Source organism: Platichthys flesus, chromosome 11 (assembly GCF_949316205.1).
Source record: "Platichthys flesus chromosome 11, fPlaFle2.1, whole genome shotgun sequence".
In the NCBI taxonomy this organism is placed as follows: domain Eukaryota; kingdom Metazoa; phylum Chordata; class Actinopteri; order Pleuronectiformes; family Pleuronectidae; genus Platichthys; species Platichthys flesus.
The window spans coordinates 4,155,078-4,181,654 of record NC_084955.1 but is presented as its reverse complement, the minus strand read 5'-3'; the positions used below and the strand labels follow the sequence as shown (position 1 = coordinate 4,181,654).

At 40.6% G+C, this 26,577-nt stretch overlaps 3 protein-coding genes across 3 annotated transcripts in view; 1 reads left to right on the top strand and 2 right to left on the bottom strand.

Moving 5' to 3' along the window:
• Positions 1 to 465: 465 nt before the first annotated feature.
• On the bottom strand, positions 466 to 1,268 carry LOC133965082 (hepcidin-like). Its single transcript, XM_062399478.1, has 3 exons — positions 1,090 to 1,268; positions 925 to 1,002; positions 466 to 755 (listed from the first exon to the last, which is right to left on the bottom strand). The coding sequence occupies exons 1-3, from the start codon at positions 1,171 to 1,173 to the stop codon at positions 663 to 665; spliced, it is 255 nt and encodes an 84-aa protein (XP_062255462.1). The 5' UTR covers positions 1,174 to 1,268; the 3' UTR covers positions 466 to 662.
• Positions 1,269 to 3,238: 1,970 nt separating this feature from the next.
• On the top strand, positions 3,239 to 4,069 carry LOC133965080 (hepcidin-like). Its single transcript, XM_062399475.1, has 3 exons — positions 3,239 to 3,424; positions 3,512 to 3,589; positions 3,766 to 4,069. Exons 1-3 carry the CDS (start codon positions 3,341 to 3,343, stop codon positions 3,856 to 3,858), a joined length of 255 nt encoding a protein of 84 aa, XP_062255459.1. The 5' UTR covers positions 3,239 to 3,340; the 3' UTR covers positions 3,859 to 4,069.
• A 10,990-nt stretch (positions 4,070 to 15,059) lies between these two features.
• Positions 15,060 to 26,577, bottom strand: part of rspo2 (R-spondin 2) — a 55,790-nt gene continuing 44,272 nt past the window's right edge. Inside the window, exon 6 of the mRNA XM_062399409.1 lies at positions 15,060 to 16,548. Within this exon, the coding sequence (XP_062255393.1) occupies positions 16,433 to 16,548 (116 nt within the window). The 3' untranslated portion in view covers positions 15,060 to 16,432. The remainder of the gene's footprint in view (positions 16,549 to 26,577) is intronic.

Genomic DNA, 26,577 nt, shown 5'->3' with positions numbered 1-26,577 from the left:
CTTAAGTTGCAGTGCGTTGAGTCCTCAGGACCACCGCACTAACAGGATACATCATAATAACACACTAGGCTATATTCAAGTAGCAATGTCTTTATTGATAATAAACCTTAGCAGAGAAAATATGTAGAATATAGTCACTTCTCAGAGAACTGCAGTGTGACCAAATCAGTAATACATTTTAAAGGTGGATGGATTATTTTTGTGGTCATGGAGTTGGCCCAGAGATCACCTCCACCTGGTATATATATGTAGATATATAAAGCAATGCTATACGGTATATTAATATACTACTACTATACTACTATATTAGAAGTGGTAAAAAAAATGAATAATTTCCTGGACAGAAAATCATGCCAGTTTAATGCTTTATGAACTATCTATAGATCCACTCATACCTACAGTGGGGCGTGGAAAATTATATTTTGAGAGTTGCAAAATGTAAAAATATATTCAAAACACAGTAAATCAAAGGAGCATTGGCATTTATTGAAAATAAACCTTAACAGAGAAAATGTGTGGGTGATACAATCACATCTCTGAACACTTGACTACACCATGAACCAATGAGTGACCTGTTCTACCAGAAATATGTTTACAGTTCAATGAACTTTAAAACAAAAGGCAAAACAATGAATATTTGATGGTTGTTGGAGCAGGAATCCTCAGAACTTGCAGCACAGTCCACAGACACCAGCTCTGCAGCAGCCGCAGCAGAACTTACACTTGAAGCTGCGCTTCTGTCTGTTGTATGGCATCTGTGTGAGAGACATGAGGAGACGTTCATCAGCATCATCATAACTAACTGTGTTTGTTTTCTCTGCTTGTGTAAATTGAGCTTCAGGGCACTTTTGTGACTAAAACACATTCACCTCCATCTGAGATTTGATGTGAATTGGTTTGATCCATTGAGTGAACTGAACCTACCATCCATGAGTCCACTGATGTCTCCGGATGCTCAGCAGCTGCATTGGCATTGCTCACTGCCTCCTCCAGCTCTTGTACCTGATAAAGAAGGAATCAAGTCTCAGTATGTTGATGAGAGATTCATGGATAACAAGCAAATGAAACGATCTGAAGTCAGGTGCTTACCTCAGGAGAGGTGGCAGAGCTCTGCTGGATACAAATAAAGACGAGCACGAAGGCCACTGTGACTGCAACACTGAATGTCTTCATCTTTGAGAGTTTGAATGAGTAAAGTTGTTTAGTTCTTTGACTCTGCTGGTGACTCCTGTGAGCTCCTGCCAGTTCACTGGTCTGATGGTTGAATGTGCACTGTGCTGGTATTTATACAGACTGAGGACACTGTTTCTTCATCACTGACAGTAATTACTCTGCCTGCTTTCAGGAACAGACACAATTCCCTGCATCCACTCTGTGAAATCCGGTTGATTTCTGTGGTCATGGAGGTGGCTAAGATATCACTTCCACCTGGACCCTATGGCACTGCTTTATATATTTATATATATATATATATTAGAAGTGATAATAAAGAAATCTTTCCCTGGACATAAAATCATGCCAGTCTACTACCTATAGATCCATTCATTTCTACACTGGGGCATCGTAAATAAAATTTGAGAGTTGCAACATATTCAAAACACAGTGTATATATATATATATATATATATATATATATATATACACTGTGTTATATACTGTGTTATATATATATATATGTTATATATATATTTATATATATATATATATATATATATACAAAGAAGCAAAATAATATTTTTGTCAGCCACATATTTTTGCCCCATTTATGTACAATTACAAAATAAAACATGGACTTTTTTCTCTTTCCCTGGGTTTCATAGACCCCTTACATTTTTACCAGATCCGTCATGTTTGTTTGGACATATTTCTAAAACTATTGAAGATAAATATTAAATATTGATTTTTTTTACTGAACATAGTTTTGGCCACATATAAAGAATTTATATTTGATCATTCTGACAAAGATTTCATGTAGCCTAACATATGGCCGGCCTGAGAGCTCAACGTACGGCAAAAGACACAATTCCTTAAATCCACATTGTGAAATCCTGCAGTTGGGAAACTCCAGACAAATGGAACAGAGTAGAGCACAAACATCAGACTCCCCTCATCATGTTAGTTTGGACATATGTATATCTAAAACTGTTGAAGATACATACAAACTATAGATTCTCTACTGGACTCAAATGATGTCAGCTATACACTGGTTGGTTTTGATAAAAGACGAATGAATGAACAAAAACCTATCCCCCTCTGAAACACCTTTTTAAATCCACTAGATCTAGGTCTTTATTCGGAACAGCACCAAACTGCTCACACACAGATATCAGTACCATAAATACGTGTTTCTTTCGATCAAGATCCAAGAATTATTTCATAACAAATTGTGAAAATGTAGTTGGGTGGTAGTTAAAGTGTTTGAATCCATAAAACACTTCTGGAGTCTCATTGGTAAACTTTGTTGCAGCAGAATCCGATACAATTGAAGTCTACAGTAAGTTCTTCTTCAGATGTAATAAAGCAATGCCTCCATACTGCTCCTGTGGTGTCCGCAACCCCCAACATAAATTTTTCAAGTTCTTAGCCTAAATATTCGCTGATATCTTCCTACGAGATGCATCAAGGGACTGGCCGAATGTGCTAACATCTGCTCTTTGGCTGAAAACATGGTGTAAATTACCTTTTTTCGAGTCGAATATGAATGTCGGGGCATGCAGACACGTGGATAACACCACACAAGCAGTATGGTCATATATATGATTTTAAATTTTAGAGAATGTAAAAAGGATTTAAATTTTTTTATATTAACAATAAAGACATTGCTGCTTTAATATAGCCTAGTGTGTTTTTATGATGTATCCTGTTACACATTTTGGTGAAATCTTTGACATAATTTTCAAATATAAATTCTTTGGGTGTGGCCAAAACTATGTTTAGTAAAAAATCTACACTTAATATGTATCTTCAATAGTTTTAGAAATATGTCCAAACAAACTTGACGGATCTGGTGAACAGTGTAAGGGGTCTATTAAACCCAGGGAAAGACAAAAAAGTCCATGTTATATTTTGCAATTCAACATAAATGGGGCAAAAAGAGACTTTTGCATTAGTCTGGAGTTTCCCAAATGCAGGATTTCACAGAGTGGATGCAGGGATTGTGTCTGTTCCTGAAAGCAGGCAGAGTTATTACTGTCAGTGATGAAGAAACAGTGTCCTAAAGTCAGTATAAATACCAGCACAGTGCACATTCAACCATCAGACCAGTGAACTGACAGGAGCTGACAGGATTCACCAGCAGAGTCAAAGAACTAAACAACTTAACTCAGTCAAACTCTCAAAGATGAAGACATTCAGTGTTGCAGTCACAGTGGCCTTCGTGCTCGTCTTTATTTGTATCCAGCAGAGCTCTGCCACCTTTCCTGAGGTAAGCACCTGACTTCAGATCGTTTCATTTGCTTGTTATCCATGAATCTCTCATAAACATACTGAGACTTGAGTCCTTCTTTATCAGGTACAAGAGTTGGAGGAGGCAGTGAGCAATGCCAATGCAGCTGCTGAGCATCCGGAGACATCAGTGGACTCATGGATGGTAGGTTCAGTTCACTCAATGGATCAAACCAATTCACATTAGATCTTTCAGATGGAGGTGAATGTGTTTTAGTCACAAAAGTGCCCTGAAGCTCAGTTTACACAAGCAGAGAAAACAAACAGTTAGTTATGATGATGCTGATGAACGTCTCCTCATGTCTCATATCTCTCACACAGATGCCATACAACAGACAGAAGCGCAGCTTTAAGTGTAAGTTCTGCTGCGGCTGCTGCAGAGCTGGTGTCTGTGGACTGTGCTGCAGATTCTGAGGATTCCTGCTCCAACAACCATCCAATATTCATTTGTTTTGCCTTTTGTCTTAAAGTTCATTGAACTATAAACATATTTCTGGTAGAGCATGTGTTTTATGGTGTTACTCATTGTTCATTGTGTAATTAACTGTGTTCAGAGATTAGACTGTATCACCCACATATTTTCTCTGTTAAGGTGTATTGTCAATAAATGTCAATGCTCCTTTGATTTACTGTGTTGTGAATTTGTTTTTACATCCGTTCAGTTTTTCTATATACGAGTGCAGCTTTTGGTGATAGGGAATTATGCTGTTGAGGCCTCCTGCCGCACATCTGTGTTATTGTGAGCAAGTCTGAGCAGATAATAACCTGCTGCATTGTTTATGTGTGAATAATGACCAAAATATAATTCGTGTTACAGAGTATTAAGACATCACAAGGAAGTGAACTTTTCACCATTTGAATATAAAATGTCACATCATTAACTCCATAGACCCCTGCAAAAGCTGTAGAATATGCTCACTTCTCACAGTTATTCGTCCAGATGAGGAAGGAGGAAGTAAGTGTGAGAGTGTCTGGTGCAATGGACTAAGCATCTCCAGGATGGACCAATGAGCTGTACTGAGACACACCAAATCTATCAAAAGAATTTTTTGTTGCCCATATACCAAATAGGAAAATCAGCACCTGACCTCCACCATAATGGCAGTGGTTTAAACTCTGTTGCTCAAACTTGAAGACCAGAATTAACGACTTCCGACTTGCAATGCAACGCAGTATTATATACTGGGAACACCGGGCCAAGGGGTGTTTCCAATAGAAGATGAAAAGACCAAAACCTCTGGGCATTTGCAACACACAGGCAAAGGAATTTACTGAAATCACTCACTAATCTCAATATAGTCCACTATAAGAGCAACCAATGGTCACCAACAAAGCAACATTGCAGGTTGTTTGTTTTCATACTCCTATTATGTGTAGTTTTAGAAGTGTACTTTTTTTTTTACAGTGCTTAGACACTGCTACTTTAATTCTGTTTTTCTATTACTGCTGTAACAAGTGAATTTCCCCATTGTGTGGATAAATAAAGAAATCGAATCTAATATACCATCATGCATTGCACGAGTGGTGTTGACAGGAAGAAAAAAGTTTGAGAGACGACAGGTAAAGAGGAGAGCGGGAACACACCAACCTGTTGATGTTCAAGTAACCTTCAAAGGAGCATAGGCATTTATTTAAATAACTTAATGGAGTAAATGTGTGGGTGAGGAAAGAGTCACAATGTTAAAGAAAGTGGAAACAAAGCTTTTATAGTGATCAGTGACGATTGTCATCATTAGCCTGTAAATTCTTGCTATGTGGCTGTGAGGGACCGAGCAGGAAGACCAGAGAGCCACAGAGTTTCTTTGAACGTTGTTTTTTAATTCAGTTTCCATTAACAAGAAGTAAAGAAAATCTCACAACCAGTAAAAAGGCAAATTATCCTCAAGCAGCAGCTGGCGACCAGTTGACAGCATCACAACAAAAAAAAGGCCCCCTCGACTGAGAGATGGGAACAGATATGTTGGCTGGTCAAGCCACTCAAAACAAAGAGGGGGATACACATAGAAATGCTAACATTAAAAACAAACTACCGCCACAACATAACATCCCCGTATTAGAACATATAATATTAACTAAGGAAAATGAATTAAATATAAATATCAAGCAATAATTAAAGATTTAACAATTACAAATAGAGATAAGGCAACAATGTCCTTCCCCATGATGGCAGTAGACATTGTGCAGTCCAATTAGGACTCTTAGCCATTTAAGGTGGTCTGCTGCAGCTGGGCCTCCTTTTGCTGAATGGCCAGATGACTCCAGAAACAACCCCCCAGGAACTGGTAACTCAAAGAAAACGTAATTAATTATCACAGAAAGAAAATATTTAACAAATAAAAGTATGTTGTATGAAATCAAAAATGTGTCCAGTTATTTGTGGGTGAGTGTGCAAAAACAAACAACTAAGGAAATTAGAAATCAGGAAGTTACCACCATGTTTCGGAATGTCAGTGTGTGGTTGCTGGTGCGGCCATCACAGTGGCCAACAATGTGTTGTCTGCTCTCATATTTAATTTGACCGTTGACCACCAAAATCATAGCACATCAACTTTGAAGTAAAGTGATGATTTGCTCCAATACACATTTCCTCAAAGCGTTTAGTAAGATATCATATGATTTTAAGCACATGTTTTGTGAGATCACAGTGAACTTGAACTTTGACCTTATGTTTTTGTGGCAGGTATAATGAAGTTACCTTCAGGCTTTTCTAATGAATCACTTTCATGAGGTTGTATTCACAGCCAAAATTAAGAAACATTCTCTCAAAGAAATCTTCAGAAATCAAGTTTTAAAGGCAAAACAATGTGTTTAGTGTTATATTGAAATATAGATTTTACATGTTTAGCTGTGTTTTTCATTTTGTATGTTGTGATTGGCAGTTCTATTCAGGTACTTCATTAAATGCATACACATTAAATCTAAATACAGTACTGTTTATGTTGTATGATAGATGTAAACTTCTACTACTCTTTAAAATGCCATATTAAAGGCAATTATTATATGAACTAATCACTTCAGTAAGGAGTTAAACACTGTTATGGGGCGGCTAGGCTGTAGGAGATATACTGGGTTTGCCCATTCGGCACGTTAAAATGTCCTTGGGCAAGATATTGAATCCCAACCCCTGATTGCAGTGTGTGAATGATGTCTGATAAAGTGCTTCACATACATGTACATACACAGTATGAATCTTTGTGAACGAATGAATCTCAAAACTGTACTGTACAGTACAGTTTTTCTAGCAGTACCAATTATTTATAATGGAGTCAAACCCACTTCAATAGGGCTAAACACATTTTAACAAAGTTAAACACATTATATTGAGGTTAAAACTACCGGTCAGCCACTATAAACCCAATTTAACTAAATTCATTCAAATTGCACATTTGATATCCCAAAAATCATTGGTGAATGCAGAGTACATTTCCCTTTGAAACTGCACTGGAAAACTTTACAACTGAAAATGTTGTCACAGATATAGAACAGTGCATTTCCGATCCTCAGGAATATCCTACAATCACCTCCTAGCAGCAGCCAGAAAGTATGTTCCTGCTGCCCGTGATGAGGCAACAGCAGTGAGCATAAATATCAGTTTATGATATTCATCCCTCAGACAGGAGAGGGTTCTGACAGGAGACACAAAGACTGCAACGGTCAGGTCTAAAGATCAAGATATTCAGTGTAAAAGTTGCAGTGGGCGAGCTCTCCTTTATTTGCATCCAAATAGTTTTTGAGTAAGAGCCTTACTTTAAGTAATTGCATTTCCCTCAAAGCCATGTAGATATATATAGATATACATAAGATTCAGAGTTGTTGTGCATAGATTTGCACAAATGATTAACACATGGAAAAGCTGGAGGAGCCTACAAGCCATTACGATCCATGTGCAGTATAGGAGGAGGCATCGGTAGATACCTGGATGGTTTTACAGGAACTCATATGTGAGTGTGTTGTGATTGATAGAAAAAACAAACGATTGACCATCATATCTCTTGTCTTTCATGCACATGCCATGTGACGTCAGGCAAAAGCATTACACAAATTTGTGTGCGATGCAATCAGATATGAGTATTGCTACGGCAGCTATGTGCTGTAAGTGATAAATCCGGCACCAAGAACTGAGATGTAATCTGTTGATCAAGTTGTCCTAAAATACAATTAAGCTGTCACTGGATTGTCATTGTTAACTGTTGCAAATATTTGATGCTGTGCTGTATTGTCACATTTAATTTTAATGTTGATTTATTTATTTTTCATTGTGATCCAACATTATACGACATTGTCACATTTCCAGTCAGTATTTCTTTATTTTTTTTTTTTATAAAAATAAAGAAAAAAAACATATTCAGGGAACTGATCTATACATGTGTGAAATTCATGGATAATCACACATAAAAATGAACCAAACTTGGTGCAAAATTAGAAATTAGTATTACGTCTCATTCTCAATCAGCTTACCTCGTCAGCTGCAACAATTTGTTTTACTGTGAGAGCATATGACACTTTCTTTGATCGATTAATGTCCCGCTCAAATGCTTTTCAATACTGACATTGAATAAGCTAGTACACCATAATGGATCATATAAGTATAAAAATAGCCAGTCGTGAATATTTTCTCAGACGCTTTGCTGCTTCTAAAAAGTGCTACAATAGCTTTTGATAGCTTCAAGCTCATCCTGTTCTCACTGAGGAAACACATCGGACGTGGCAGGAGCGCACAAGCTGCAAAAAAGGACAGAAACTTTCCCAAGGACACAACTCAACCACCAAAACGGGAGGACAAGGAGCTTATCATTTGATGTGAGTGACTGAGTATGTTTAATTGCAAGTAACAGGTCAGGTCGTGGGGCATAAGTTTGCAGAAATAGACCTGTGTGTATGCGCTCAGGCCATTCAAGTTATTACTGATATACAGCCAATAACACATAATAATACGCAAGCCCACATACTGAGCGTTGAGGAAGTAACATCCTCTACTGGCCTCTATCAAACAACACTTGTTATTTTCCAAGGGTGGTCTTCATGCTAACCACGCCCAACTCAGCTCTGCTGTGCTTCTCTCATTCGTTCCGTTGCCGTACAGGGAGGTATGGCAACCGGCCATGGAAGCCTATTGTGTTACTTTCAGCATGGCTGGATTGCACTGCACAAGTATAATGAGCCCAAAGGTCAAATAAGCGGTTTAGTGTTAATTCATTGAAGAAATGAATAGGGGACACTCAGTCTCAGATGGTATCTGTGATAGAGTTATGAAACAACATGAGAGGTCAACACATGCAAGTCACGCAAGTGACAAGCAGAACAATGGCCAACGTGTGGTTTAATTACCCACAATCACGCAAAAGTCTGGGTACACCCCGAAAAAAACGCACATTTTCTCGCACTCACACATGCACAGACTGCCAGTCTGGAGCCTGGCGGACTCCGGCTCTGATCCCACCCTCATGCAGCCTTGCAGGGGGCTGAGCATGGTGCCAGGCCTGCCTCGCGCCCAGACGGATGCCCGTTGTACTCCCCCATACCAACAGAGCTGCTGCCAAACCACACAAGGAGATAGTAAATGAGAGCAGAGGGCTCTGTTCAGCTTCCTCACACACACACACGTGCCATGTGGTTTATTTTTTCTGACTCATTCCCACACACAAAACACAATGCAGGCAGCCAGGCCGGCAGCCATTAGGGGCCTGTTCATTGGCGAACTCTCGTGCTCGTGCTCTATAAATCTGCAAGCTACCATTTTTGTAGCACAATCTGAAGAGTACGGGTGGTAATCTAAGAAATCAATGGGATGATCCTGGGGGATTTTCCCAATATAAAAGTAGACATTTTTGACTGGATAACACTTAGATAGAGGCTAGTATAACTAAAAACATAGTAAAGCTGAGGCTGAGAGGAAAAGTCATTAGTTTTTCAGTCAAGCGCAAGTCTTAAAGTTAAAATAAAGCTTGATGATGGCATCAAAGGAAAAGTAAGGAGGCTGAAGTTATTTCAATTCTTCTTCAGGGGGAAACAAATGCATCTACCAGATTTTATGGAAAACCAGTTGATAGTTGTTTAGACTTTGCACTAAAAACATCAGGGTCATGGGGTGCTAGGAGAATTCAGGTAAGGTCTCACACATAGTCCATCTTTAGATACAGTATGCTGTCTGTACTCTTCAGCCCCTGGACACCAGAATATCTGCACAGAATTTAACGACAAACAATCCACAGATCAGTTGGGACTGAAGCGACTGACATTTTGAAATCCAGAACGACGCTGCTATGATGGATTTGTTCTTTAATTTTCTCAATAAAACAAAACAAAACAATGCAAGTCAATACACAAAGTCGTCATGATCCTCTTATGGTGCTGCTTATCAAAGCCTATTTGTGGCTAACTCATTTCTCCATAGTAATGAGACATTGTGATTAGAGGCCTTTTACACAGTGGGGGTAACAAATTGTGTGATTAATTCACATCAACTTTATTTTATCAATTCGTTCAATTCATGAAACTTTTGTTTTTACAACGAGTACGTCTATACACCATCTGTATAGAACAAAGTAGAGAAAATATGACACAGGTCGATCGACCAAATACATTGTAATATAGGAGTGTTTTTTTTCGCATAGAGGTAAGGGGTGATATAGAATGCAGGGGCTGCAGAGATTTCCTTTCAAACACTATTTATAGTGTGCATCGCTGCCTGTATAGTCATTTGTTGTGAATTTTTCACAGGCAAATATGCATTTTCATGTTTCGCGCCATTAATATATTTTTTTAAATGGACATCCAGCACTATGGAGTAGAACTTTGGATCGACTCTCTTTAAATGTTCCTCTTGATTAGATCCGGAGGGCCACATTACAAACTATATTGCCTGTAATATCTCATTTGACTGTAATTGTTTCAGACGGGTAACCGACAGATTAGTCATCACTTTCTACAGTTAATCACTTAAACCAGCAGCTGCAGCGCACGGAGTGTGAACCAGAGGCTCCACCGCAGGTCACACTCCACAGCAAAGGCTGGGAGCCATTCACACACACACACACACACACACAATCAAGACTGGGAACCACTGTCATGAGGTCAAGACCTCCTCTACAGCGGAGTTGATTAAACACGTTTCTACAACCCACACACTGCCCAATAAAATCTGCTCTGCTGAGGGATGATGACTGCCTCACACTCACTGGGAGCATCACTGGCTCCAGCCCAGCAAGCGAGACACGCTGCTGCTGCACGGCTCCACTTCCACTTACTCGACACGCCTTTAGGGAGCAATCAGCACGGCTTCTTGTTAGTAGGATAATGCCTGTTTGTACACGTGTATGTGTATGAATGAATATTTCCTCCCCGGACCCTCCACTTGGAGGCAAAGGTTGCTTCGGAAGCATGGCACTGCATAATCTGCTCCTGAATGAAGGCCGGGGGGGAAGATAAACATTCCAGGACAATGAGACCCTCCTTTACCCCCTGCTGTACTCATACCTACTTAAAATCTGCTTACCCACAATGCAACTCTTGGCTCAAGTGAATAATCCCCCACTCCGCTCCACCCACGCCCCCTCTCTTTCCCGCCGGATGCCGCGCTCTGCCACTGCAGAATAACATATCCCCTCTCCTAAAAGCCACAAGTGTCAGCCATGGCTTAGATACAGCCCCTGTGGGCCCTTACTGAGCATATTATGTCCACTTCAACTGGTCTTAATACACTTTAATAAGACCTGTTTTTGATTAATTCTCCCTTGAAACCGGTAGTAACACGGCTACTAGGCACATATAAAAACTGAATGAATGGAGTCAGGCTGCCAGAGTCCAGAGGGGGGGAAAAATGAATCCTTGTGGATTTGTCCTCACCAGCTGGCTCTTGAGCCCAATATAATGGTTGTGCCCATGGCTCTCAGAGCGCCAGTGAGAGAAAACATTTGCCCAGTCTGTAATGTGTTTAAGGTGCGCAGTATGATTCAGTTCAGGTCATAAAGTGTGTGCATGTCACATCCTGAGTGGAGGGACAGGGCCGCTCAGCGTATATCACCCTCAAGAGAACAGGGACAATAGCTTTGTGTTGTGTTTGGATGTCAGCGTAGAATAAAAAGCATGGGGGTTAAATAACTGAAAAAATACTTACAGCACCCATAGGAAACACCACACTGTGTCTGTATAGAAACGCCTGTCTGTTCCATGTTATAAATGGTGATAAAAAAATGTCCCCTACTGCACCTGCTGTTATAAGGCCTAACCGCAGAAACACTACCACAGTGAATGACTCATAAATATTCTCCCATTTGTCGTCCTAGCGTGAAATAAAGTCAAACAGAGCATGGTGATATTAATGCACAAAGTGAACATTAAGACCATGAATCTTTTCCCCCCTTCCTGCCAGAGGGGTGAGGCAGATGTGGAGCGGCTTCCACGGCTGTGATCAGCATCCACAGCGCAGCTTCCTGCACTCCCAGCACTGCAGCGCAAATGTTTCTGCAGCAAAGCAAATAACTGTCACAGGCGGTTAGCTTTTATTGAAGAACATATTTATTTTGGAGATTAAGTTGTTTCCCAGCAACTCCAAATGACACCAAAATCGGCGCGGAGAGTTGACTTTGGATTGCACTGTCGCAATTAGGAGCGAGCTGGGCAATAAAAGTCACCCGTTAATGCCACCATTTAGCGGGCTCGTACACATCATGATGGCTAACATATGGTAAACGTGTTTGAAACATTAAGATCTGCTTGTCCTTTTGACACCACCGTGTTCCTGCTCATTGCAGGTTCGGCCCATGCCAAACACCATGGCTAACCCATCTGAAGATTAACGATTCCAGAATTCCCTCAACTCAAAGGGCAAGCGACGGCTCATTATACAGTTATTAGAAAACAGCAAATTATTGCAACATTTATTATCCCCGGGCAATCTTATTTGCCCCACTAATGTCATTACTTCCATTGATGCCCTCCGCGTTGGAACGAATGTGTCACATGAGCCACAACTGCACATTCACTGTATAGGCCAGAGTAGGAGAATGTGGAGCATAGGTCCCTGAGCCCCTCCTCTTATCCTCATCCATGTGAGGCACATAAAGTGTGTACAATAGATGCACTCACACGTGCTGCTTTAGGGGCACAGATTACTATCACTGATCCATCCAGTTCGGAGCCCACTGGGTCGTTTCCTGTTAGTGGTTTCACTTGTTGTGCCTTTGAAGCAGGCTTTAATAATAGGACCCAACAGAACTAATGAAAATGCTCTCTGTCAGATTAAAAGGGAGCTTCAGTCTTAGCCACCTAACCACATTCAGCACAAACACACGATCACACACACACGCACACAAGCACTCACTCATGCACGCACGCACAAACACACACACACACGCACACACACACAGAAGTGGTTTACACTTGGAGGGCTGTTCCTTCTGATGTGTAGATGACATCTAACCCTCTTAACAACACTAAGAGTACCACCAGTGTCCTGTTTCTCACAACAGTAGAAAAAGAAACGAGTGGATTGATGTCAAAGGGGAAAGGTGAGGGCAAATAAACAAACCTATCCATCCAAAATGTTGCACCGCGGTCCTTTTTGTGTCCTCTTCTTTTTTCCATGGTAGACACTGCAATGTGGCGCTTTAGTGGTGGTCTTTGTGCTTAATGAATCCACTTCAGTGCAGTTCCTCTCCCTAAGCCTTTAGGTTTAATCCCCCAGTCTGGAGCAGTGATAGTCTGGCCCAGGGGATGACATCTGTGAATCGTTCATTAACTTGTAACCAGCAGCAGATGTTTTTAAAAACAACTTGCTACATCTACGCCTTGTTTCATTGCCTGCAACATTCACTCTGGCTCTGCTTCATTCACTGGTGGACCCGACTGGCTACGTGGATCTGCTATCGGATTATTTGAAAATAACGTGCAATTCTACAATGGTAGAACTCAATTACATGTAAAAGTCCAGCTTTCAAATATGCATTTAAGTATAGTGGATGAGTAAAATGCACAAAAGTATTATTAGTAAAATGTACTTGACATGTTAGAAGTAAAAGTTCTTGGCCCCTGTCATTAATCGGTAACTGCATTACAACGGTATAATGTTGTTGTAGCTTCATGGTTCACACATGTCATATAGTTGTCTATAGTATGTACTGTTATATGCAGTGTATACAGTTAGAAGTTTAGTTTACCAATTACTAAATAAGGGGTCCAAAAAAGTTACATCTCAGGGTCCATGACTTCATTACAGGTAAGGACAGAAAAAAAATGTTAGGCCACAAAAATCTGTCATAAAATAAAATTGTTTCGTGACATATTGTACCAATAATGATAACATATGAAACAGACAAGAGAAACCAGGATGACGTTGTATTTGATATTATTTAGTAAGATAATCACTTGGTTTTTAATATTCTATCCTAACTTTAAAGGTAGTAAGTAAACCAGATTAACATAATAGTAACAAAAATAATCTTTTGATCGAGCAGGATTTATTAACATTATCATAGTACGTTTAACATATTTAAAATGTGTTTGTATAAATAACATTATGAATAAAACAATATAAATATTGTCTAGTATGTTTATATAACCCAGAAAATGTTTTTAAGTTGATGTTTTGTAGGAGGATATGCCGTTCTTTAGCAGATTATATTTATTCATCACAGATGAATGTTTTTTCCACCAAAATATGTTTCCATGTCACAGAATTTATTCACTTCCACCAGAATGTGATTACATATCCCAGAATATTTCATATGTAGCACTATAAGTTTAAAAGTAGCAGAATAAACCACGCTTAAGCTGACAAATTGTGGTCAATAATTGTAGCCACTTTTACAAAAATGTATAGGGATGTACAATTAACAATATATCTAGTGGATGGTGTACTTCAATAATGAAATTGAGCCACATTGAGCACCTGTAAAAGATGTTCAGGCCTTTAAAACTGGCCTCAAGGTAGAAATGGAGCGCACAAAGAGTAGGATTCTTTAACATGGACAACCTCCCTGTGGAAATACCATGTGCGATTTCAAGGGAGTTAACCAGAGCAGGAAGACTGTGGCCTGTGTCTCCCCGGATGATATATATGACACAATGTGATTCATCTGTTGCTGCGCATCCGTAAGCTGTCTGGCAGATTTGGCTTTTTTCCTCCTTTGGGACAATGATTATACAGTGTGGATCTTAGGCTAAATTAGCTGTGACTTGCATTAAAACATGTATTTTATTAATGTTTTTTGAGGTTCATAAAAGTGCGACATGCATCACATAAAGAGTAGATTGAATGAGTGTGCCTGATGAAAGACAAGTGTCACCACTAAATACACATTGCTGAGGGATTACACGCTGATGGTGGAAATGAATGAAGTCACCGACGACACGCATGTTTTTTTTTCCGCATCCGTGAGGCTGTGTCATAGTGAATTACAAACCCCTTAACAGTGCCGTCATGCTGTTAGTGGCCAATCGACCGTGTCAAATCCTTTGGCTGGAGTTAGAGCTTGTGTCATGCAGTGCGTCATGATGGATTTCCCAAATGTTATTTTCAAACTTGTATAATTGTACACTGAAGTGGGACAAGAAAACTGCATTGTTGGAGTTTAGCCACATGTATTATAACCAGAGACAACAATGAAGGCTTCATCTTACAGTCACATTAAGTGTATTTTAATAAAACACAACGTACACATATGCAGTCCTATGACCATACATTTGCTGGATCCTAATTATTAAAACCTAGAATATGTCAAAGCATAGTTTCATTTGTCGTTTTTTCTTCTTTAAAACACTGAAATCAGTAGATGAGGTCAAATGAATGTTATACAACACTTGGCGTGACATCAGACAGAAACCCTTTCCACTTGTTAAAGATATGCACTGCTATAAGGAACTCAAAGAATATTTCCCCATATAAGAGTAACAGTATGAGGCAAAAGAAATCTCACTGAACAAAAAAAAGTACAAAATAGAATTAATAAATAAATCAAATATATACCATATAAATGAAATAGCTATGTTTGCGGCTATGTTTATTATTTGTTTTTAATCATTTTAATCTGTAGCTTGGTATTACAACCCTTTTATCTCTAAAACATTTAGAACGGTGAACGAGTCAATACTGAAAATACAGTAATAAGCTTTCATAATTAGATAAATTATGTACACGAGTCTGTCGCCATGCTAGTCGAACAACTAAATTTATTTTATTATCCACACTATACAGTTAGAGCATAAAGCGGTCTGAACGTAAACAGTTTGTGCTGAGAATAAAATACTTTGCAACTATGCATGGTAATTTCTTTAATATTACTCTCAAAAATGTACATAACATAAAGGCCGCACATGGGAACACTCCGTCTCCATTTAGAGGGAAGGTGAGGGTAGCTTTGACATAAATATAGAAACAAAAACAGTCTCTTTCAGTTCATCAGCGTCTATTGCTTCAGCCAAATCTCTTCTGCCTCTCAATTCTCCATCTTTTCTTTCATCCTCCTTGGTTCAATAACTCCCCCCCACCATTTCATCCCAGGAGTAGTTCAGCTCAGCAAAACTCCCTCACTACTGCTCCTATCCACCTCCCTCTAGTGCTCCCGTCTCCACGGTCTCTGGTTGCCGGTCTTCCATCACCCCGGATGGTCAATGACATTGTGTTATTGATGGGGAAATTAGTTAATGTCAACTGCAATAGGTCCACAAGGCAAGACAAGGGGGGGGGGGACTGGGGGGCAACAGAGTCACCGGGCTGGTCACTGCAGGAGGGGGAGAAGCAGCAGGAGGCAGAGACAAGTATTTGGATATGTTGATACTGACATCTAACGTTACAAATACTGTATATGTTTGGAATTGTGAGTCATGGCTATGTCCTGGTGGGGTTGGGGTCGTCAGGGGCGGTGGGGAGGGGATGTGAGGCAGGTGGAGAGTTGGCGGGAGTCGTGATAGTCGTCGGTTTAGAATATGGGTGCAGCAGCGGCTAGCAGCTTCGCGTTGGTTCTTTGTTCAATGGGCAGTTTTCAGTCCCTCACTGGCTGGGCCGCACAGAGGCCAAGTGGTCACTGTGCTGGTTCTGGGCCCGAAACCGCAGCCTCTGCTTGTTCTTCTTCTTTGGTTCTTTTGGTCGGTGCTTCCCTGAGCCCCCTGGGAAAGAAGAGGGAAACAGATAGAAATGGTTATCTTTTTGTTCAGTACCATCCACACTCATATCATATACATTGTTCTCCAAGTCAAAAAGCATTACGCCTTTTCAAGGGTAGGGCTGAGGGGTAGAGTGGTCATCCTCCAACCTGAAGGTCGGCGGTTCGATCCCCAGTCTGACCCATCTACATGCCGAAGTGTCCTTGGGCAAGATGCTGAACCCTGAATGGCCCCCCATAGAATAACAAAGTGCTGCGAATAGATGCACTGTATGAATGGGTGTGTGAATTGGTGAATGTAAAACTGTACTGTAAAGCGCTTCCTGGCTAGTTCTGGTGCTGAAGATGGTCAGTGTGTCTTTGTAGTAACATAATGAATCCCCTTCACTAAGGATATGGTTGTTATATACTGGATGGACGACGATACAGATCATGCGTTGGTCTTTTTTCACTAGCTTTAACATTGCACAACATTTTCACAGTTTTACAACGTCATAGAACTAATTCATGGATCTTGTTTTAATGACTGTATTCTTATGTCATATAATAATGATGCATCGTCTTGCTCCAATTTGTGTTTGATCTAATTATTGCAAACCAACCAGTTAACAGCAAACATCCGGCAAGGTATTGTTCCAGATTATTCCAGAGTCTGGGGCTCTGGGTAAAATGGGTTAGGGGAAAAACTTGTGTGTGGTGGTTGGGGGGGTTGGTGACTTTGCTGCCAAAACCCATAATAGGTAAATCCAGCCCTGCTTGCAATGCACCAAGCTTGTATACCAGTAATATGTTGATAATATACAGATGAGAAAAACTCATTCAGTATGACAGAATTCATAAGGTATTTTGTTTGTGGTCAGACCCATGCAGGTCTGTCTTCCACCAAAAAAAAATGTCATCTCATAACCTCAGTGACCCAGCCGCACCGTAAAGAGACTATTGGCAAATAAGAATTTTTCTTTGGCTGCAGCAGGCAAAGTGTGGCCGTATTAATCGGGACAGTTTTAGATTTCATACTTGATCGTCAGCTCTGAATACGACTTGAAAAACAACCACTGAGATGATGCAACATATTGATGTGAGCAGACCGAGGATTGGTTTTAAAGCATCAGATTAATGAACTGTGAGTTTCGCTTGATGGTTTTTACTGCAGAACAGACGTATGCACAGTCAAAGTATAGACATGCAACCCACTGTGGGATAAGCTTTAGCAAGCTCAACCTGCTCATTTTGTGCTGGATTTGAGACTTGAGTATGTCCTCACAAAATCCGAGACTTAAATCTTGAAATGGGGAGAGCGTGGCCTAGGGGATAGAGCGGGTGCTCTGCAACAAGAAGGTTGCCGGTTTGAATCCCACTCTATCCCATCTGCAGGCCTAAGTGTCCTTGGTAAGATACTGAACCCCTAAATGGCCCCTCATAAATGCTGAGTGTTCTAAAAATGTAAGTCACTTTGGACAAAAGCGTCAGCTAAATGACATGTAATGTAATGAAATAAAAAGGTTCCCATTGAAAAACACTGGTTTCTCTAAATAATTATCTGAGTTGGAAGTGATGGCTCATAAGGGTTCCTTAAAAGGCGTTATAGTTATGTCTTATGCAACATTTACTATTAAAAAGGGCTGCATTTCATAAAGAAGTGCACATTATATATACTATGAGAGAGCATTACATATCAGGTTTGCTCCAGCAGTCCGGACTGAACCTCAGCTTTAAACAAATGTCTGCTCAGACCAACACTTTTCACCGTCACTGCAATAGAGACGGGAGATAAGTATGGGAAGTTGCATAACTCTCCTTCGAAGTTGGAAAGGTCCCCCAGCCCAAGGTTAATCCATCCCAGGTTTCTCTGGGATGGGCAAGGAATGCTGGGAACTGACTTCCTGCTCTCATGGAAGCTTGTGCGGTGGAGGCTCTGCACCCACGGCTCTTTGTGACAGAGAAAACTCTGGCTACCGAACCGCAGAGCAACAATCTGGCTGCCAATGCCACAAATAAGATAACGAGGTGTGTGTGCGAGATGTGTGTGCGCGAAGGGGGAGGGAGTGTGAGGGAATTTAAGGGAAAAGAAAATCTAATGGGGGGAAAAGTGGAGTAAGGCTTGGATGATGAGATGCTATCTGGGTCCCGATCTAGAACACAAAGAAACAAACCGCGCTATGGTTCGCTGAGGGGGGAAGCACAGGAAAACACTACAGAAAAACAAATCTCGAACGCGGGCTATCGCTGCAACATTCTGGGTCTTATTACTGCACTTGTTCAAGCTTTTTCTCTCACGAAAAAACAGGGTAACAGTGTGTGAAATGTGACATTATCTCTAATTGCCTTCTCATATGTGCTGGCATCCCGGTGGCCTTTTAAGCACCCCATAGAAAAGACCCATTTCCCACTCGCAGGGCTGCACTGTGAGGTAGATTTGAAAAAATTCACTCGTTTAAGCCGACGCGCATGAGAAAGCAAGATATTGCTCTGCTAATAGGGTCTCCCAATGAATAATCCAGATGCATGCAAAAATCAAACCATTGCAGAGCTATTTCCTGCAATTAATTTAATCTTGTTATTCTTGAGTCACATTGCCAATCTGAGCCATGGTAATAAAGTTTCTCGCACACAGCTCCGGGTTCAAATTTGCCCTTTGAAGAGAACTTCCACATCTCTTCCATCAAAATCTCATGCCCTTCAATTGAAGAATATTACCAGAGGACTTTGTGCACTTGCTTTGCTGATGCCACTTTAGATTTTGTGCGTGATTTATGGTATGATAATGTTTGCTAAAGTAAATCTGGAGCTGAACGGCCTTCGGCCTATAGGTCCATTTTCTTAATTGCTCTTTAAAGAGGTCCTTTTCATTCCAAACATTACATTACATTACATTACATTTCATTTAGCTGACGCTTTTATCCAAAGCGACTTACAATAAGTGCATTCAAACCCGAGGGTACATACCAAGGACGACAAGAATCAAGAAAATACAATTTCTTCAAATAAGGCAAAACTACAAAGTGTTATAAGTAAGTGCCATTTAAGTGCTAGTAAAGTGTTAGTTTCAAAAAGTTGTTAGTGTTTTTTTTTTTTTTTTTTTTTGTGTTTTTTTTTTTTTTTTTTTTTTTTTTTTTATTTATTCAAGGTAAAGTCGGAAGAGGTATGTTTTTAGTTTTCGGCGGAAGATGTGTAGACTTTCTGATGTCCGGATGTCAATGGGGAGCTCATTCCACCATTTAGGAGCCAGGACGGAAAACAGTCGTGTAGGTGCCTGATGAACACGTCTTTCAGTGCAATCAACTCAAGACGAATTACATTTGATGGCAATAAAGCACATTGTGCAGCAATAAACTCCCTCTGAAACGGGCAAAGCCCTTGTGGGCCATTCCTTGGACGCAAGGCTGCATTTAAACTGAAAAAGCCTGCATTTACAGCAATTGCTTAAAACACAAATAAATATCTGGGAGTTAAGTTAAAAAGTGGTTTTCCTGGCTTGTGCAGGACTGGGCAGGAGATCTTTAATCCAGCCACACAGCCACACAAACACAGACACACACACAAACAGTAACAAACTATAACATTGTGTGATTGGAGGGAGTAAAAGCAATAGCAGGAAAAGGCCTTGCTGGACATGTCTGCCCTAGAAAAGCAAACTGAAGTAACTACTGCTATTAAAACTTTTGCTTAAAATTAATTCAAAATGTGAATCTTACTTGTGTAAACTATGTTTTAACTATATAACACCTAAATGATACATTTTCTTTGAAATAAAATACTGAGCTTAATTATACATTTTTCCCATGGCTGCCATCAATATATGAAAAATATAAATGTTAATTAATTAACATTATTAACATTATAAAACATTATTTATAACCAACCTGGAAGGCTACTAAGCGTTTAAACACAAGCCAAAGGTAAATTCGAATTGTCGCTGTCTCAGCTTTTGAATTTAGTGAGATTTATGTGTTTTAGTGGTAATACTATCTTTATTTCAAATTATATGAATTACAATACATACATTAATAGTCACAGAAAGAGAGGCACCTATAGCACAGTGCAAACAATTTAATAAAGATCAAAAGCTAACGGCAGAATCTAACATTTTTATTTATCTATATTATTCCTAAAAAGACTAAAAAATGAGGTTTTCATAGCAGCACAATGTTTGTGTCTGTTAAGCAGTTTGCCATCCAGCCTGAAAACTGTGTTTCCAAGCCTTTTTTTTGTTGTGTTGCTTGTTGTGTCTTATTCTGTAAGCCGATGACAGCTGTCGAGAGTATAAAAATCAAATTATCATGTCACACATGGAACACACAAAACAACGTTATGGAAGTCTTTATAGCAGGAACCAGACAACATCCCAGAAGTTGAACCCTGATGTTTTCCATTCATCCCTTTAAAATTATATCCTGACCAGATTCTGGATATTGTACAATAACTGGGGTTACTGACAGCTTCTCTCCATACTGCAGCTATGCCTGGCAGAAAAACTCCTAACCCAAACCCATCATAGGCTCCGACACGCCCTGGAAGATTTATTTGGTCTGCTAAGATCAGATTTGTATGAGCCACCACTTATCAGACTTTTCAATACTCTTATGTGTTATGTGTCTGAAACTTCCCAAAGAAACTAATGACACATCATGAACTCACCTCTTCAGCGTTTTCAGACCATATTTCATAACCCAATCTCAGAGCTGACAGCTAGAGGGCAACCAATCCCCACATATTCCCCTTCCCCCAGTATCTGATCCAGTCCTGGTGAGATGGTCCATCATATCTACCCAAGAACTCCCATTTTGCCTTTCCTCAGGCCCCTGTTCACTTTGAACACTGAGCTTTCATCATCTCATATTTACAACCAATGTAATCACTTAAACTGATTACCAGAGTTCACAGAGGAAACAGTTTAATTTGCCTGGAAAGAAATGATTAAGTCATCTCAATTGGTTTCAAAACCAAGTACAAATTCATAAATCTTAGAGCATGAACAGATAATTTTGTCTTGGAAGGCACAGGAGGTTTCAAATCATTCTCTGTCTTTGTTTAGCCCCGTAACTGGCACAGTATGGATCGAATAAAAAAAGAATATGGCTTTAATCAGGAAATTATCAACCTTCTTTATACTTCTCTTTCCGTTCTGGCGACATTTACTATCACAGCAGCAAACCATAATTTCACCAATGTTTAGTTTCCCTGCATAGATACGATCTCTCTCTCTGCCAGCTTGACATTTGTGTTTGAGTTGGAAATTAAAAGTAAATCAAACAAACAAACAGAAATCTCAAGAGCAAATCAAAATGTTTTGTTTTTGTGAATCAGAAGCAGAGGCTGCGGTGGGGTAGTTGTTTACCGCTGTCAAAAATGACCTTTGCGAAATTCTTTTATCTACGCGAGCACGTATTTGTGTGTGTGTGTGCACATGCATGTGTGAATGATATACAAGGCTTTTATGCCTGTGCGTCAGTAATTTTCATCCTCAATGTCACCTATGGGAGCTTGAGAAATACTAAGTGTCGTTTCCAATTGTTTTAGCTGCCAAACCAGTGAGAAAAAATAAATAATTTAAAACTCCTCTGCACGCACTGTGGTGGACGTTCCTCAATAACCTCGCAAAGCCAGTCAGGATCTAACGCTTTTTCTTTTTCTTCCCCATCATCCCCGCTCTCCCTTTCCCCTCCATGTCCCTGCGATGCTATTTGAGGCTCTCAGCAATAATAGAGCCGACTGCATGGTGCAGATCCAACTCAGAGTTAAGCGCTATTATACGTATCATATTATTAGGCTTGCACTCCAGAATAATATCTCCTTGCGGAACGGCAATATGACCACTTGTCCAACTGATGCACTGAAAGATAATCAGTCAAATCCATATCCAGGGAGAAGGAAGCCAAAGCCAAAGCTCCCATCAGCGGTGTCAGAGCTAATATCTTTGTTTTGGAAAGGGCGACCCAACTCAAGAATATGTATACATTTACACCAGGGAAGGTCTGCAACATGAAACAGTTTTGTATTCCTCTGAAATCAAGCCATTTAGTCAGAATTTTCTCCTGTAAAGAAAAGAGACATTAGTACTTCGCTGGCCCTGAGGCTGGTGTGGGGTTATCTATACGTTACCCTATAATCAAAGAGGCCATGACCTGCTAGAAACAAGCAGTGCAGCGACGGTCAGCACAGGCCAAGTGATTTCATCCACTAACGGCCCCATCGGCATTGCAGGAATTGAAGGCTTAATCTTATCTCCATCGCTTGCGGTTTGTGAAAAATCAATGGGTGACCTCAAGGAGGCATTAAGACATACGGTAAATGGGATCCTATACTGCTGAAAACTGTACCCGCTCTCCTGTTACCCTGTCCCTCGGCTCCACGCAGACAGTCAATTAATAACTCCTCGTCGGACACAGAGAGTTGGGTGGAGGGCAGGCAAAAAAAGAATAATCCAAACAATTTTGAAGAAGATTTGGGTGGATTTAGGGAAGGTAAAGCCGGGGGAATTTTTTGCCGGCTTGTCTTTTTCATAAACAAGCCAAAGCGGAGGCCATTATTTGTGAGGGAAGGAGAGAACTACTGGCGCCAGTGAGATTTGATTTCAGTGGCAGAAATTGGATTAGCAGCCATTAAGGGCCTCCTCACACATACATTTATAATGCTGTGAAGGGGAAAGGATCTGTAGCCAGCCAGCGTTCTCGTTGCTCACACACACCGACAACTCCTCTGTCTGGGAAAAGGTTACGGACTCTGACACTGATCTATGCCGCTGCCCCTGAACTTAGTTTTCACTTAATTTATCGGTGGGACACAGTTGCACGACCTCGGCTGACCCAACGCTCCTGAACGCTTGAGGGCGTGGTTAGGCCCAAAAACGTTTAGTGGTGCTTTGTGCTGTTGTCCTGCTGCGGGGAAACGCTGCAGAAGGCTGATCGACATTCGAGGAGGAGGAGAACATGATACAGATGAAAATAATGCTTAAGTGTAAAAAAGGCAGAAACAGATCTGGACGGAGTGAATAAGCTATTATATTACTGCGGCAGAGACGCAGACGTCAGATGTAGGAAAAAAGAATTCAGCCTTTTGACAGAGAGGACAATCATTTACACAAAGCTCATCTTGCCAACCAACTGACAAGAGGCTCTCTGCACAGCATCACTTAGCCCTAACAAGGTTACTCTAGATCACACTCTTTCATTCACTCGTTCATCCTGTCATTCCCTTTCCCCTGTGCTCTGCTTACTATCACCGCACTGCTAGGCGAGAATGATTTGAAACATACACATTCCGATTTAAAAAGCAAATGTTGGGATTAGGTCGGTCGTTATTTTCTCATCTATGACCCGGCGGAGGATCCGCGCGCAGAAGATTAAAAAAGCAGGTTAGCTCACCGCTGCGCTCTCTGTAGCTTCGTTTCACTGACAATAACTTAAAGTGAAAATCCGACTCGGAGATTAACGTCTGTAAGCGCAGAAGTCCCAGCCGAACATGCATGACTGGCACAGTGATTAATACGCTGGATGGTCAGTGCAGACAGCACGTTTTTTCCCCTCTGGAGAAGGTCGATCACACCAGCTACAAGCAGCTGCAGCCTGTCCTGGAAGGTAACAGTTCAGATGATGACCAAGCACATTAAAGTTGTTCTCCATTAATGTTTGAGCTCAGAGCCCAAAGTCATGCTCTGCTGCATTCCACAATATGGAAACTGTTCCCTTGTGCCTTCTGCGTTCCCACCTATGGCGTGAGCGCTCCAAGGTAGGTTATCAAGTGGAAACCTTCCATGACAGATGTGAAATTAGTGCCAACTTCCAAAAAACTCTGGATTTCCAGTGCTGTTTCCTCTACTGTACATGAACTTAAACACTAACACAGTTTCTCGTCCTGAGTGTTGCAGTATGGAAACTGCTGGTATGATTTCTCTGCTTTCCAACATCCACATTGATGCTGCATCGCATGTCAGCACTGCATTGTAATCCCCTGAATTACGACCAATATAGATTTCAGTGTTGCTCTGAAGCTATTCAATAAAACTCTATAATCATTTATGTGATGTTGAGCATATTCATCAAGAAGTTGAATCGGTTTCTCGTTACTTACGATACAAGACAGGGGAGTTAAATTGCTCATGAAACAAATGTAAAGATTTAAATGAATGAAGTCACAAGTTCAGTTCTATCAACTATGAAACAGATTCCAGAACGACATCACATCTTTGCTGTTCAATTAGCTTAAAAACAGTAAACAGGAAAATTGTGGCTTAACTAACCACCAGCCCTCAGTTTCTCAGGTATTAGCGGCTCCAGTCTGGGTGACAGCACACAACATTCCGGAAATCCAGGAAAAAAATTAACAACATTGATTTATAGAGCTCGATAGATTTTTGGGGCTGATGCTGACATGAGGGAGTAAAACATGCCTTTTACCAATATATCGCCTGATACTTATATTTAACAGAATGGCAATGATTATTAAGATGTGGTTATTGAACCTTATGACAAAGAAATTCAATTGAGGCTTGATATTGGACAGTTTAACCATAAATTGTATTATTAATTATATATAATAGAAAACACAATACAACCAAATATGTAGAACTTTAAAATAATACAGAATGTGTTTGTTTCATATATTTCATATGCCGACATTTTTAGTTTCTCCAGTTGAACAAAAGATTTTTAAATCACCTCAATCACAATACAGATGCTATTTTCCTGACCTTGCAACAACAGACAGACATGTTGACTAGCATGATCAATGTGTAGTTTTTCATTGATTTGTAAAGTGCATTGCCTCTTGCTGGATACTGCTGCAAACATGGCTACTGCATGAAAAATGGCTCCAAACTGAACCAGATGGTGTCTTATCAAATCATATAAAGCACACAAACCTAAAAAACAACATTTGAGTCCAAATTGCAAAGCAGATATCCAAGAGGGAAGAGCATCTCATCACCCCATATTCTCTGATCACACCATATTCACCACCTACTGAAAGAGCTTCACACAAACGTCACCTCAAACTATCAATGCCTCTTCTAAGCTGCAGTGAGCAGATGCCTCATCCCCAGACAACTGGTCTCAGCAACAAGGGCTAGATTTCATCATCCTCGCGGTGAAGTGGTTTAGCCATTATTTCTAAACGTCTGGTGGAGGTACCAGACACTGGGAAGAAGAAATTAGGCCTGAAAAGTGAAATCACATGACGTGATATGGTTTCTGGGCTGTGACATCCTGCCAACTGTTACGGTTTCCCCACTTCCAGTGGAAGCTGCCAAAACGTGGAGGCTTGAAGTTTAGTACGCACACTGTCGCCCCCTGGAGCAATGAGAGGTCACTGGCGTGGCAGCCTGCTGTTCATGTGACTCAGCCTCTGCAAGAGTCACTCAGTGTGCCAGCTCATGAGGTATGATAGTCACTCTTCATTTTTCAGTTCTGAATCAAGGCGGTTAACTGGTAATTATCAACATTTTTCACCACTAAATAGACGCTTGCTATATTGCAGTGGTTTTGCATGGTGTCATGACGGTAACGTCAGCAGCCAGGCAGGGAACAGGCATCACCACTGGCTGAGGCTGATGCGCCTTGAAACCGCAGGACTCAGAGAGAAGTGAGCAGCCCCCCTCTGTGGTCTGCTATCTCCCCTGACTGGCTCATCTACACATCTGGGCCTAAGTATATGGGGCTCTCCTGCCCCAGGGGCACTTGGGTAAATGAGGGATAATTAGCTTTAGTTGACCTTAATGAATGGCTTAATGTTGTGTTTCATTTCTGATGAGAAAAATATAAAGCTCAGCACTTATCAAAGGGAGGCCCCGAACTGATGTTACCGAAGTCTAACTACTGATGTGGCTTTGAGTTTTTATATGTGTTGCATGCACGGGGCCGACGCAGAGCAAGCTGGAGATAACTGCAGCATATGAGGGAGGGGTTTCTAATGTATTCGCAGATCCGCAGTTCAGGAATCATGCTGGTGAATCTGCTACACAGTAGCAGATTCACCAGCATGATTCACAGTAGCAGATAGCAGATTCATCATTCTGGCTGGGAAGTTATTACAGATG